The following is a 15,566-nucleotide window of genomic DNA, read 5'->3' on the forward strand; positions in this document are numbered from 1 at the left end:
TTATAATTATTGGTTTTCCCCCCCATAATCTCCATTTTTCATCATTTGTATACACATGCCTAGAATTTATTGGATACTCCTCTTATATCAAGAATTGTATAATTCATAGATTTTAAAAATACAAAAGTACTTATAAACTTGTTAAATTAAAGCAAAAATAACATGGCGTAGTCTCACAACCATCACTTTTTGCAGTGAGACCCATGATAATATTTAAAAATACTAAAATATCCCTAATTTAAAAAGGGTCAATTGTGTAAAAATAACCCTAAACTTTTAACCGAAGTACTAAAATACTCCTAACGTTAGTTTATAAAAATCAGTTGAAATAAAAAATAATATAATCAATCTTAATCCAAACAAGCTCATATATTTAAATTCTGATAGAACTGAAAAGCCAAAAAAAGCCATAACTAATTCAATTTTGGTGTTTCCTTGTAGTATGGGTATTTAAGAGAAACGATCAATATAATGAAGAAGAATATTTGATTGTGAGCATAAAAGAAAGTGTTAATTTTTTCTTTTTTTAATAAAAAAAAAAAGAGGAAAGCTTTAATTAAGTTCAGAGCGCAGAGCTGCTGGAGGACCATCCCCATTTGAAATGGATCGCGTTCCGTTCCATGGAGTTTCACAGTCATTGTTCATCATTTGCCAGTTTCCACTGTTTGAAAGGTGGAGAGTCATATGCCAGAAAGCCAGATTCCATTTTCATAGGCAGACTGACCATCTTTGTATAAAAGTCAAAAGTTGCTTTTTCTTGCTTTTTTTGTGCATTTGCTTTGGTTCTAAGATTGCCTCCAAAAAGCCAGATTCCATTTTCATAGGCAGACTGACCATCTTTGTATAAAAGTCAAAAGTTGCTTTTTCTTGCTTTTTTTGTGCATTTGCTTTTGTTCTAAGATTGCCTCCAAAAAGCCAGATTCCATTTTCATAGGCAGACTGACCATCTTTGTATAAAAGTCAAAAGTTGCTTTTTCTTGCTTTTTTTGTGCATTTGCTTCTGTTCTAAGATTGCCTTGGCGTACAGCATTACGTTCTCCATTGTCCTCATATAATACAAAATTATCTAATTTATATATACGTACCAATAAACTATTTTAACTGAATTATTATGTCTTAAAACTTTTTTTTTTTCATTTTTCTACTCTTACCCTCAATCTATACTTTTGCATGTTCTGAGCTTCAATCCGAGTTGGGATAAGTCTTATTTTTTTAGTAAAAATATAGTATCGTTCATCAAGAAGAAAAACTATATGACAATAGACTGGCATGATAAGAAGTGCTGAGTTATGTTATTCATTCACAAGGGACTTTTTATACAAAACATTATTTAATATCATTCCTCAAAATGAGAGATATCACTATTTAGGAGGCTCTTCACCATCAGCCATGTGCGTGGGCCTTAGAATTTCTGGCACTTCGCTTTTGCTTTCTGCATATTGCGTGTCATTAGTCAATAATTTACTCCACAATATAATGCAAGTGGATGCTATGTACTACCTGAATACTGTTTATATTTATAATTATTCTTCCTGTCTTAGATATAAAACTCTTATACATACGTGTATAAGGATAAGAATCTTATATTTAGAATCGAAAGAGTATAATATATAAATAATTAATTCAGATCGATTAAATAAGTTAATTGAATTAACTATTTATAAAAATTTAAATTAATTTTTTAAAAGTTTTTATTTATATTGAAAACTACTTTTTTTTAATGAAAATGGCTATAAGTAATTAAGATAAGAAGATACATACAAGCCTAATGTGTGACTTCATCTCTCTTACACTACTTTTCATCTTTAATATAAGACAAAATTATTCTCAGATAATTTCTTCACTGCTTATAAGCAAACAAGCTATCCACTTGTGTGCGAACTTTCTACTAATTTTCGCAGTTTTGAGAGTGTAGTTTCAGTATTCTCACTGTCGCGCAACAATCCGCACCTTACTCCTCCGTGTTTGTTACGTACAGGGTCACAGTCACCCCATCCTCCACGCGCAATTGACTTGCTTTTCGGGTTCACTCCATTAGATTATTTCCAATGCTGCCCAGGGGAAAAATAAGAGAGGTGTAATTATAGTGCTTTTTATTAAATCATATTTTATGGGGACATTTGACAGCAGGCGTATATATTTTCTTGGGAAATTTGATTTTCTTTTCCTTTTTGACCATCCCTTGGAAAATTTGACCTGCTCTGGTATATCTCAGAGCTTCCTTTGTAGGTGGGCACAGTAGCCAAGCAATCTGATATGGCCTCATCTTCTTCCACTGCTTCCTCTTCTCAATCTCCAAAGAAATATTAGCTTCAGATCAGGCGAGGCCAACCGCTTCAAGTTCACAAGCCACCCTCATGAAGCTCTTCGCAGAAACCAAATAGATACATACATCGACTATAGACTTGATGAAATATTATCCTCGTGTCGTGCTACGTACCTGCTGTTAGTTTAAGTTTTATGGAAATTTAGTCCTTTTAAAGTCCAGTTGGCGGAAATACACAGGTTGGGCAAGTTAAGTTACGCTTTTTGGCTTCCCTTCTATCCGAAATGGAATGCATTGCCATGTAATCTTAATTACCGTGGGTGTGTTTGTTTAGTACATTTTTAAGGGGGGAAAAAATAGAATTATTTATTTCAAATAGAAAATGGAAACACCAAAATATCTCTGGCAGTTACCAAAAAATCATCCTTTGCAGTATTCTCAAACAGAGGAAACTTCGCTTTTATCTTTTTGCTTCAACAGAGCGTTCGCTTGGGTCACGGCATTAACAACAGACATCACACTCAGCAGTTTTCTCCAAAGCGCAAATATCTCACCTTTTATCTTTCGCGGACACTGCGTTTCCTTCACTTGTAACAGAGGGTCTATTTTCAGGGCCAATGTGCAGTGATTACTCCCCCCCCCCCCCTTTTGGTACAAGCATTATCATTTTGTATATTAGTGAAATGCAGCCTATCCTTTTAAATTGTAAGTTCTGATTCTACATGTGTTCCTGATTCTTCATCTCCTATTTAAAATTATTTTAAGATGTTAGTTGTTACTAAATAATACTTTAAGATACTGGATGTCATTTAAAAAAAAAAAATCAGTACCCCTTATTTTATACCCAAAACATTGTTGGCCTTCTTCAAGTTATAGGTTATCTATTTTCAAGTTTTGCTTACCTTTGTATCTTTAGAAAAAATTAGTTTATTTTATTTTATTTAGTGCAAATGTCAACAATAAATTTGAGTTTAAAAACTCATTCAAATATAGTAAATGACAACCAACTGAATTATGTAACTAAAAAAATTAAATAGTTAAAATTAATGAAATATTATATATGAAATATGATGTAAATAACTATTTCGGATGTATTTGGATTAACGGTAACAAAACTGACTTTTATTTTGTTTGATTTTTGAAAAAGTCAGTTAGGATAAAAGTCAATAAGTGTAATATGATTTATACTTGGATTGATTTGTTATAAAAGTCACTTTGCTAAATCAAAACTTATTTAGAAAGGTAAGTTTACATATAAAATGACTAAAAAGCCATGAATTTTAAAACATATATTTCATATATATAATTTAATAAATGTAAGAAAAATAATAAATTAAAATAAACATTATAAAAATAAAAAGAGCTAATATATCTACTAAAAAAAGGACAATACTCTTATCAATTTTCTTATATTCATCATGTTAAATTCTCCGATCACACATGATTATGTATCATATTTTTAAAATATTTGCATTTAATAATATTTAGTTATAAACTTATATGAAATAAATGAACATATGACCGCATGTGATTAGAAAAATTAACATAATAAATATAAGTCATTTGACTTAAATATTTTCCTTAAAAAATTTCTAAGCATTTAAAAAATTATTACTAACAAAAAAAATCAAATTATTAAGTTAATATAAGACTCACTTAAATATTATTCCTTTTTTTTTTTTTCACATCCTCAGCAGCAAAAATTTTTAACTTTAGTGGTACCATGATTTTTCTTCAAAAGATCATTTGAGAAAAAGTTAACCCACCCACCAAATGACTTTTCACATTGCCAAAGCCAAGTTTGCTGGTTTTAACACCACTCCAACCACATGCTTAGAGTGAGGGTCCATTATTCTCACTGTCACGCGCAATCTGTACTTACTCCGCCGTGTTTTTTACGCGACAGTCACACCCTTACACGCAATTGACTTGCTTTTTGGGTCTATGAAAAGAAGAGAAAATGAGGGCTAGTAATAAAAATAATTAACAATTGTCAAAACTTGCAGTTTTGAAACGTTAAAACTCTAATGCTTGCTAGCTCTGGCTTTCACTTTAAATGTTTTGATAATATATGTTGTTATTTTTTGAAAAAAATGAGCATTTGTTTAATCTTATATTTCTAGAGGCGAAGACTAAACATGCAACACAAGTAAGAGTAGAGATGTAACTATAGTGCTTCATTAATCCAAATTTCATTAGGACATTTGACCGCAGGCGCTTATATTTTCTTGGGGAAATTTGATTTTCTTTTTCTTTTTCTTTTTGGATCAGCCCTCAGAGAATTTGATTAAAGCTTTGGGTGAAGGTCTCAAAGATATTGGATCAACATTTCGGAGAAAGTGTCGATGGAATTTCCTTACTCTCTTTGCTATGTTTTTCATTTAGTGCTGTCTTTTCCACACACTACTTTGGTTCAGTAGGAGGGCCCTTTCTTTGAAATTTCAAATTTGAGAACCAGGCGATGTGAAATTTCAAATCTCTAAAAGTTAGCTTTGCTTTTATTTATAATTTATTATGATTATTTATTATTCATTTTGTTCCATCTTTCATTGACTTGGTTGACTCAATCTATTCCCCTAAAATCTTATATATATTCCTCTTAGGCTGGCTTGTTTCCTATTGCCAATCGTTCTTAGATCAGAATTGAAAGCAGTCCCAAATCGTTTCCTATAGCCAAGCAATTTGATATGGATTCATCTTCTTCCTCTGCTTTGTCTTTTCAATCTCCAAAGAAATATGATGTTTTTATTAGCTTCAGAGGCGAGGACACCCGCTTCAACTTCACAAGCCACCTTCATGAAGCTCTTCGCACAAACCAAATAAATACATACATCGACTACAGACTTGAGAAAGGAGATGAGGTATGGCCGTCTCTTGAGAAAGCCATTGAAAATTCAACTCTGTTCCTTGTGGTCTTCTCAGAAAACTATGCATCTTCCACGTGGTGCCTGAAGGAGCTTGCAAAAATATTCGAGTGCTCCAAAAATCAAGATCACCTTGTTATGCCGGTGTTCCATAGAGTGGATCCTTCACATGTGAGGAAGCAGTCTGGGAGTTACGAGAGAGCATTTGAAGAACATGAGCGCAAAAGAAACATCAACAATCAACAACTGCAGAAGTGGAGGGAGGCTCTTACTCAAGCTGCCAGTTTGTGTGGTTGGCATTGTGGCTTCAATAGGTAACTACATATTTATGATCTTCCTCTTATCATTTTCTTCCATGCCTCGGGCTAAATTAAATCAATCTTCGAGGCATTTAATGGAAGTTACGCTGATGATCATAAAGAGAATAGCTTCTCTTGTACACTATGCGTAACCAGTCCACCGAGTCCATCAACTTTACTGTTATGATATGCTAATCTAAATCCCTGTCTCACCATGGTAATGACAATGCATTCGTACCCATAAAATGAAGCTGGAATTTTACATATATCTAGTTATGTCATCAAATATAAGTAATATTTCTCAAAAAAATATTATAACAAATTTTAAAAATGGGCAAATCTTCATAGTTACATGTCATTAGGGAATAGTTCAAAATTTGAAATGAACAAATAATGCGGTGTTAAATTTGGTGCCTCTTTATTTTTTCAATGGTGTGTAGGGATGAAGCGGAGCTAATTAAAGAAATAGTGAATCGTGTCATGCAAAAGTTGGGCTCTAGGTATCAAAGTGAAGATGATCTAAAAGGCCTGGTTGGAATTCACAAAAGAATAGCGGATGTAGAATCATTGTTGTACAAAGGTTCAATAATTGGTGGTTGCCAATTTATTGGAATTTGGGGGATGGGCGGTGTGGGCAAAACAACTCTTGCAAAAGCGTTGTTTAACAAATTGCGTTTTACATATGAAGGGTCTTGCCTTTTGACTAATGTAAGGCAAGAATCAAAGAGACATGGAATAGATGCTTTGAGGGGGAAAATTGTTTGGGAGTTATTAGGGGATAAAGAATCTCACATTGGCAATGCAATATGTCCTTATACCGTCAGTAGGCTTGGTCGGAAAAAGGTTTTCATTGTGCTTGATGACGTTGATGATCTTACACATTTAGAAAAGTTAGTTGGAAGACATGAATTTGGATCAGGTAGTAAAATCTTGATAACAACCAGAGATAAACAAATATTTGGTAATGAAGTGGATGATATATATGTGCTTCGTGGTTTGAATCCTGATGAAGCTTTTAAACTATTCTCCAACAATGCCTTTAGAAATGACTATGTTGACCTAAAGATAAGAGAGCTAGCAGAAGAAGTGACTAAATATGCAGGCGGAAATCCATTAGCCCTAAAGGTTTTAGGCCGCCTCCTATGCGGCAAAAAGCAAGAAGCATGGAAAAGCCAATTGGACAAGCTTCAAAAATTACCTTGTCAAGAAGTCAATAAAATCCTTAGAATGAGCTTTGAAGGACTTGATGATGAGGAAGAGAAAAATATTTTCTTGCACGTCGCATGTTTTTTCAATTATCATTATGATGTTGAGGATGTAAAAAAATTGTTAGATGCATGCAAGTATTCAACCGAGATTGGATTGACAAGACTGGAAGATAAAGCTCTTTTAGATATTTGTGGAAGAAAAATACGTATGCACAGTCTGATAGAACAAATGGGTAAACAAATTGTCCGTGAAGAATCATTAAAATATCTTACATGGTGCAACATATTTTGGATTTCCAAGAAGAGTTCTGCAATATTGAAGGAAAATATGGTAAGTGTGAAATTTCTACATTTATTTATTAAAAAGATTGTTGAATTCCAAATTTCTATTTGACTTATATAATATTTTTATTACTATTATCATTTTTTTGTTTGTCAGGGACATATTGAAGGCATGATTATTAACCTTTCAGAAGTTGAAGAGATGTGCGTAATTATTAAAGCATTTGATTCAATGCCCAATCTAAAGCTTCTTAAGGTTTGTGGAGATTTGAATGGACAACTTAGGAACAAGTTTAATGCTTCTGGTATGAAGTTTCGGTCAAGAAATCTCAAGTTATTGGATTGGGTGGGATGCCCTCTAGGGTCCTTGCCAGCGACATTATTGAAGGCTGAAAGTCTTGTACAATTGGAAATGCCCTTCAGCAGATTGACAAGACTTTGGGATGGAGTGTAGGTGAATTTTATATTTTTCCTTACAAAATTTTGTTAATACATTAGTTGGAAAATCTTCATTAAATACGCTCCGCTCAGCCCTTTTTATGAGGTCCAGATAAAATCTTTTACAAAATTCAATGAAATATTGATATCCCATTCTAAATAAATGCCTTCGTCTTTCACCCTCACACTAAGCTCCATTATCTTATAAAGATCACTTTCCCTGTTGAACTATAAGCATCAAATCTTTGAAGCCTTTTTTTTTTTTTGTAAGTTATAATTTGGATTTACCTAATCATTAAATACATCATTTTTATTTTTACTTTTAATTAATTATATATCTTTCTAATTCTTTTTTTTTTTTCTCCACTTATTCTCTCATATCTCTTTTTCTACATATTTTTTCTCTCACTTATCCTCTTCATAAACAAACGTGTTACAAGAAAATAAGTTGCGTTTTCTTTTTTTTATTTATTATCTTTAACTAATTTTATTCAAGTTATGTGATTTAGTTATTTGATATCTACCATCGGAGGGAGTATTGATTAAGATCATGAAAAGTTGTAAAATTTGTTGACAATAGCTAATTTCAACTAATTTTCTGACGAAAACAGAGAGCGAAACCTTATAAAAAGAAATAGATGAGTAATTTAATTTGGTTTTGGCCGCCAATCTTATCATGTAATTTATGTTTTCACAGAATCTTGTGAACTTAAGGAAAATTGATCTCTCTTTTTCAAATGAGTTGATTGAACTCCCAGATTTTTCCAAGGCCACAAGTCTTGAACATGTTCGTCTCCTGTGGTGCCCAGAATTGCGGAGTGTACATCCATCTATTTTATCTCTGCTCAGCCTGCGTCGTTTAATGCTAGCCGTTTGCAAGTCCCTTACCAGCCTTACAAGCGTTACCCATCTCCAATCTCTCATTGAGCTCGATGTAAGTAGTTGCTCACGTCTGAAGGAATTTTCAGTGACCTCAGAAAATGAAGAGCTCCATTTACGACTTTCACGAGCTGCCATCAGGGGTGCGTTGCGCTCATCAAGTGGGCATCGCAGCAAAATTTGTTCATTAGATCTAGCCGATTGCGGAAAAGTGACAAGCGTTCACAAGTTGATTAAGCTGCGTGGCGTTCGAGATCTTTATGCTGAAGGGTGTAATGAGCTCGCATCACGTCTCCTGTCCAAGTGTGATAAGATGGGTGCTTTGCAAGTTCTATCGCTTGCGCATTGCAATGAATTATCTGAACTTCCTAATGACATCAGGTTGCTGTCATCATTACGTAACTTAAATCTCTCAGGGACTCATGTAGAGACCTTGCCTTCGAGCATCAAACATCTTTCACGCCTGCAACGTCTTCGACTGGATGAATGTGAAAGGCTTCGTTGTCTACCAGAGCTCCCTCCCTCGATCTTGCAATTGAGTGCCGCTGACTGCATATCCCTTGAGACCATGCAATATTCACCTTTGACAAACGAAGGTGAAGAAGGAAAAGGCAAGGAATCGCTGTGGTTTTTTTTCGCAAATTGCAAGAACCTGAATCGACGGGCAATCAAAGCTGCTGAGGCAAGAATGCTACTTGGGATAAAGAAAGCCACTTATGGCTATGCTAGATTGGAATATCCAGGAAAAAGAGTTCCAAAGTGGTTCATGTATAGGGATAAAGGGTCTTCGGTGTCTGTGAATCTCAGTTCGATTCCAAATTCTGAGGATGGGGGATTCCTTTTTTGCGCCGTCTTTTCTAAATTACCATCAGTTGTGGGAGAAAACATTGATGCCAAATGGTTTATTGATGGTAAATATGCTTGCAGGGCCGGTAAAGTGTCGCTTTACCTGGGTCCGCCGGGGCTCTTCAAGGATATTGATCTTTGGCATGTTGGTCTTTGGTGTGTTCCTGATTCACTTGGAGAACTGAAAAGGAAAATTGAAGAAAGGAAAAGAAATGGTCAGAGCAACATGGAGCTTAAAGTTAAATTCGAAGTTCGTTCGGATCATGACAGAATAACAGAGATCAAAAGGTGTGGAGTATGCCCAACATCTGCAGTTGAATATCAAGATGGTGACATTAAACAAATTCAATTGCCATTGCCTCCTCAGCCGGGCTCTAATGCAATGGAAGTGGCCTCTCGAAAGCGCAAATATCGCAGCTAGCTTGGATGAATTTGGAGAAATGATTTTGAGTTTTAAAGCTCCCAAGGTGAATGATGCATACACATGTGGCTCCCACTCACTTCAAAAAGGTATCGTACTCTTGTTTGAGCAGTGGTAGATATGATTTTTGTTCATAGTACCTCTTTTTGGTTTGTACCAACTAATTACAATCATGGGGAATAAAATTTATTAACCTTTAAATATAAGAGAAATAGTGACAAGAATGTCTTCTTTTTCTTTTTTTCTTTTTAAATTCATTCTTTTATGGTAAAAGGAGCCGGATTTTATCATTGTTAGGTACACTTAGGATAAATGGCCTTTTGTTATGCCAAGAGAAATTTATCATTAAGAAAATCAAAGTCTGTACCTACGTCCATATCGTCAAATCTGGGGTCAATGGTGAGATTTCTTCTCCCGAATCATGAGGCTTGCTATAGATTCTTTATGTACTCTGCCAGGTTTCTATTAAATGAGTTCCATATAATTTCAGGACGAGTTTTAGGTATCACTTGGAGTACAAATGCTAATGATATGAATATGTGAAAGTTTTGGGTCATTTTTTGCCGGTATAAATGTCTGCCATGATATGAATGTGTGGCCAGCTTACTGCAAACAATGAAGTAGAAAAAGCAGCTTAATGATCCAATACTTCTGTGTTTTGTCGAAGCATCAAAACTTTGATTTTTAGCACTACTAGGTGAAATATGTTCACAATTCTCAGCCATCTTTGTTTCCTCACAGCTTGATACGATGCTGGCCACGCTACATTGGGTTATGAAATCCACAGAATTACAGCTGGGCTTTGAGGTCTCGGAATTGGGAGTGTTTAATATTTGATTCTTCAATTTGTATGTCAACTATTATTACTTTGTTAGTTTTGAAACTGGAGTACTCTCTGGCTATCTTTTATGTGAAAACCTTTCTTGGTGGTTGTTTCTGTTTTAGGTCAGATCGCAGTAGTTGGTGTGGATATCTACTGAAAGACAGGAAATTAACTGAACAAAATTGCTAATGAAGGGCATATTCCCTGTCCATGACATGGTATTAAAGTCTTTATGACCAATTACTAATTAGTCACTAGTTTGATCACTGCCAACTCCCATTCTTTTGAGCCATGTTAAATATGAAGGGCATATTCCTTGTCCATGATTCCCCTGCTCGTTTTGGTCATCGCTAGATATGTAAACCATACGCATTTAGATTTTAACATCTTCTTTCTTTGTGTTACAAAATTTTCAAACTGATGCCTGCTTTCTGTATTATATGTTGCAGAAGTCTCTTTCTATATTCTGTGAATAAAGCGTATGTGAAAAAATTGCTCAAGAAATGGATCTATGTTTATGCTGAGTCCTCACATGCATGCAGCCAGTGCCTCCACTGGGGCAGTACCAATCTGTCGAGGTGTGTCCTTGGATTTTATTTCTACATCATTTCTTTAGAGACAATTTGTATATCCCTTGCTAAGCATGTGAATAAAACCTTATATTTTGTTGGTCTCAATTTCATTCACTGATTCTGTTCATTTTTTCTGTGCTTATTTTTGACAGATCGCTTGCCGGATAAGCAGAGTAGAAGGGCTCATTGTCCAATGAATCAGCAATGCTTATAGTGCAGTCTTCTCATATTGTTGAGATGTTCTTTCTGTACAACCAAAAGAAGGTTTCTTCCCTGATGCTACACATGTCACAGCCGGAGGCTTTGCAGAAACTGATCTGCTTGTCCAAGTTAAGAGCGAGTCATCACGGGAGATAATTTGCAGCACCATTGCTAATTCAGGTGTGATATTTGCATACTCCATTCATGTGAAGCCTAATCTATTTGAATTGAGGAGGCCTGAAGTTGGGAAAAATACATGGAGTGCTAGGGACAGGCAACTCCCTGGTAGACTACCATTTGCTTATTCTATGATATTTTCCTCTTGGTTGATTGTAGTTAGGCATGTCCGAGGGATAGACTAAACTGGCACAAGCCTTTCCTTTCAAATTGTCTTTGTGAACCTCCAATTGTATTTTTTTTTTGGGTAAAATATGGCGACTCATTACATTTCTTTGATAGGTGATTTCTTATTGATGCTTGCCCCATAGTCCATCTCTTGACTGAGAAGTGTGATTGTCTGCATGATGTGGCTACACCTTTTGTGAGCCTCTTTCAACTGTAGTGTTTTGTGTTCTGTGCTGCACGAGTCAGATGTTCCAAAGTGAAAGCTGTATTAATTTTTGTTATACTATTTATCATTTGGTGATCGCCATTCTGTAGTCTTCTCAGATATTTGAAGCCAAATTAGTATATATGTTTGTACTATAAACTTCTAATTTCATTTTCAAGTAATCATGCTGGCATGTGGTTATCAAAAGTGAAAGGACAATCTGAGCCATTATCTCTGTATGCGTGGGGTTTGGTCATAGATTAGGAGCAAGATGAGATGTTACCTCCTACACGAACCTCCCATGATAAGAATGTTTACCCGTTCTGATGGGCAGTGGCTGGCAACTGTGGATTGCTTTCGAGATGTATATGTATTGTAATCTTGAAATACTAGGGTTAATTACTTTGTCCTTTAAATATCTTATTTGGTGATTTTGCCTTTTGAATCTTTTCTCCATAGGTCGGTCCTTGTGGTCACACCATTCCAATGGGCTTGGTCGTCTCTTTCTTAGGAAAGAGAGCAAAAGGAACATATAGGATGCACATGCATGTTGGTCCATTTCGTTTTCTAATTTTTTTCCTTTTGTCCTTCCGGGATATGAAAGTATTTGCACTTGAGTTCCCTGAGATTCATATGCTGTTTTGGTAATTTAAAATGATAATTCTTTTTGACAGGCAACACTGGTTAATGAACGTACGTATAGTTACAACTTCCTAAAATCGAGTGCGTGCATTAGATGTAGAGGCCAAGCAATTGAGGGAATGGTCATCAAGGCATAGATTTGTTATGGCGAATATCTTTGCAATTCCCTGATATTCACTTTTGCTTGAAAAATTTAGCTAAGAAATTAAGAGTACCAGTTGGGGGTAAGAGTACGTATAATGATGGAAAGATGTTTCAAGACATAAAATTATTTAAAATTATTTTATTGGTATGTATAAATTAGATAATTTTATATTAGGTGAACAATGGTTGTTTTCCACCCCAAACAAGGCTGAGACCACTCTTCACATAAAGTGAACAATTGATTAATGTTTATTTTGGTTTATAAAAATGAGTGAAGTGAGAATGAGAATCTGAATAATTATAAGAATGAAAATATAAATATTTTTTATCAAAAAACAATTGCGTTTGATATGTTATAAAAATAAATTAAATGTTTTTAATTTATTTAGTTTAATTGGGTAAAATAATGAAAACAAAGAAAAATAAAATTTGTGTTTCAAACTCCATCCAATGGAACAGGAGCATTTTTGTTGTTGGTGGTGTATATTATGTTTCAGAGCTGTGAGCATGTGACGACCCTGACAATTCCCTGTATTTTGAAGTTAAGAAATTGCTATTATCAAAAAATGAAGAGAATCACAGCGGCACTATATATATATATATATAGACCCATACAAATTTTACATTGTTTTCCCGATATCGATCATAGATACTAATTAAACTTTATATAACGTTCAAGAATGTGACAATTAAAATGATGTAATTATCTGTCATGATCCTGCCAAATATTAGTGGGACCCAAAGAGGACACGTGGCTTACGATCACCCAACAAGTATGGTGCCTTTGCATGATTCTGTTAGCAGTAACCGAATGGAATCTCAACAATATGAAAGCAGCGCTATATATGCGGAGGAGGGTTAGTGAGAACGGAATCCTATCTCTGTAACTTCCGTCTCTTTCCCTCTCCTCTGTATCTTTCCATTGTTTCTATCAGTTTGTTAATGTATTCTCATATGCCTATACTTATAACTGGATTGAATATTAAATATATGCTGATGATTCCATTGTGTTGATGTATTTTAGAATTGAGATCATTACATTATCTCGTGATCTCAGTTATGTTTCTTTTTTTGATACAAGATCTCACCTTATATTTCACTTACGCTCTAGTTATTTGCCAAATTCTAAACTTAGATAATAAAACAAAATGAGAACCAATTTGAGAAGACGGTGAATTTTCAATATCTAATTAAGTAAAAAATCATTACTTCTTTGTCACTTAAAAATTAAATAATTAAATAACAAATTTTTAAAGTAATAAAAATTAATTTTTTTAAAAAATAATTTCATTATACTCAAGGCATTTCAGGGAAAACTTTTAATTTCCATAGATATTTGCAAAATACCGCAGGAACTTTCCAAAACGCGGTTAGTATATTCTGAAAGTTGGGGGAATAGCATTGGAGTAAACCCATAAGCTTTCTCGTAATTCTTCGCTAACTGTGTTACAAAGAACTTCAAAAAATTTAATTTTCTCCATTCTTTGTCTAGTCCATCGACTGACAATCTACATCTGCAGATCTTTCAGTTTAACGACTACTCTTCCGGTCTTAAATATGAGATCTATTTTTTACGCAGGAGGAAGAGAGAGAAGTGATGAAGACGATAAAGCACAATTAAAGAACAGGAGGGAGTTTCAAATTCAAACATTTAAAAAATGTGAAAAAAAAAATATGAATGAAGTCACATTAAAGCAGTGAAACAAAAGCATCAAAAATAAATAAGTTCAACGTCACACACTAAAAGAACATAAAAAGCGTTAATTGGGATATACATCAGCAATCCAATCAGCTACTAAATTTAGTTTCCTGAAAATCCAAAATAAACTAAATTAGTCCAAATAATAAAATAAGAATGAAGATAGTTTGATACTCCAAATAACAAAATTAATTTCAATACTGAACAATCATAATATCATTATTATTAAACTAAATTAGACCCCCATCAAACACACCATAACACCATTTTGTAAGTATGATTCTACTATACAAAGCTTTTCCACGCCACAAAAAAAAAAGGGTTACCCAAAAGGGAAAAAAAACAAAGTTATGAGAAATTGAAAAGCTGCTTTTGTATGCAGATAAAATGAGGCTGAACGATGTGTTCTTGGAGAAGCATGTTTTGCAAAATTCTCACATATAGGTGAAATCATGAGCACCACGATTCATGTATACTAACTAAACTTGATCCCTAAATTGCATGAAATTCAAAGTTTTGTACATATGATCATCAAATTCTTTTGATATGGCCAATAATTTTATAACTTAGTGACATGAGAACTCTCTTGTAAGTAGGAGGTCGCAGATCTAATCACACTTGCAACCTCAAGCCATTAACAGCTCTGCTGCCTCTGTCATGCTACTTCACATATTAAAGCATTAAATTACTCTACATTATATTCACAGCCCCAATATTTACATATGAATTCAGACTAAATTATACGCTTGATTAAGCAATAAGAAACACCAAATTACCTTCCTCTCATGATGACAATAACACAAGTGATTCATTAAATAAATATGCACGGTAGCATGCAGGACTCAAAAAGCAGAACAAGTCATAGTTGATAGTTGAAAACAGAGTCGTTAGAATTGACTTAACATTGCTCCTTTATAAAGTTCCTTGTCCATCTCTTTACTGTTAACCATACTCCTCATTCTTACCGGTCAATGCCCCGTGTGATTATAATATTGATCAAAATCAATGGCAGCATCAGATATGTTTTTTCCCAGGCAATATGTATGGCTACAACATAGTTTCAATGAATTCTTCCATATATCTTCACCAGGCTTGTAAGTCAAATAAATTATCTTAAATGTTCACTTTTGGTTGTTAATACTATACAATACATGGAAGTTGATTATTTCGATATTACGAATAAATTTATTGAGAGCAATCAAGATTATGCAAATAGAGAACATATTAATTAAACACTGAACAAGCAAATCAGATTTTCCAGGCATGAACATAGTAAAAGCTTTGAACATAGATTTTTGTCTTAAACTCTAAAAGTCAATTATTAGCAAAAATATTCAGAAGTTAGGGATGTAACAAGCACAAGACTAACTTAAATATTAATCAAAGATGTAAGTATTGATCACCTTTAAGAGGTCAAAATTTCAGAGTCTGC

The 15,566-nt window shown here is 34.1% G+C and overlaps 1 protein-coding gene across 1 annotated transcript; it reads left to right on the forward strand.

Moving 5' to 3' along the window:
- The first annotated feature begins 2,256 nt into the window (after window positions 1-2,256).
- LOC114715598 (putative disease resistance protein At4g11170) lies at window positions 2,257-9,503 on the forward strand. The gene is made up of 5 exons (XM_028900458.1): window positions 2,257-2,288; window positions 4,956-5,444; window positions 5,870-6,968; window positions 7,077-7,224; window positions 8,116-9,503. The coding sequence occupies exons 1-5, from the start codon at window positions 2,257-2,259 to the stop codon at window positions 9,501-9,503; spliced, it is 3,156 nt and encodes a 1,051-aa protein (XP_028756291.1).
- Window positions 9,504-15,566: the final 6,063 nt, after the last annotated feature.

The sequence above is a fragment of the Neltuma alba genome, unplaced genomic scaffold, assembly GCF_004799145.2.
Source record: "Neltuma alba isolate B1F8T4 unplaced genomic scaffold, ASM479914v2 tig00011601_pilon, whole genome shotgun sequence".
Lineage (NCBI taxonomy): Eukaryota > Viridiplantae > Streptophyta > Magnoliopsida > Fabales > Fabaceae > Neltuma > Neltuma alba.

Bases quoted from the DNA above. Each gene is read 5' to 3' on its own strand.
- LOC114715598 (XM_028900458.1), top strand. From the start codon at position 2,257: ATGGCCTCATCTTCTTCCACTGCTTCCTCTTC. The intron at 5,445-5,869 runs GTAACTACATAT...AATGGTGTGTAG, and splicing joins TGGCATTGTGGCTTCAATAG to GGATGAAGCGGAGCTAATTA. The intron at 6,969-7,076 runs GTAAGTGTGAAA...TTTGTTTGTCAG, and splicing joins CAATATTGAAGGAAAATATG to GGACATATTGAAGGCATGAT.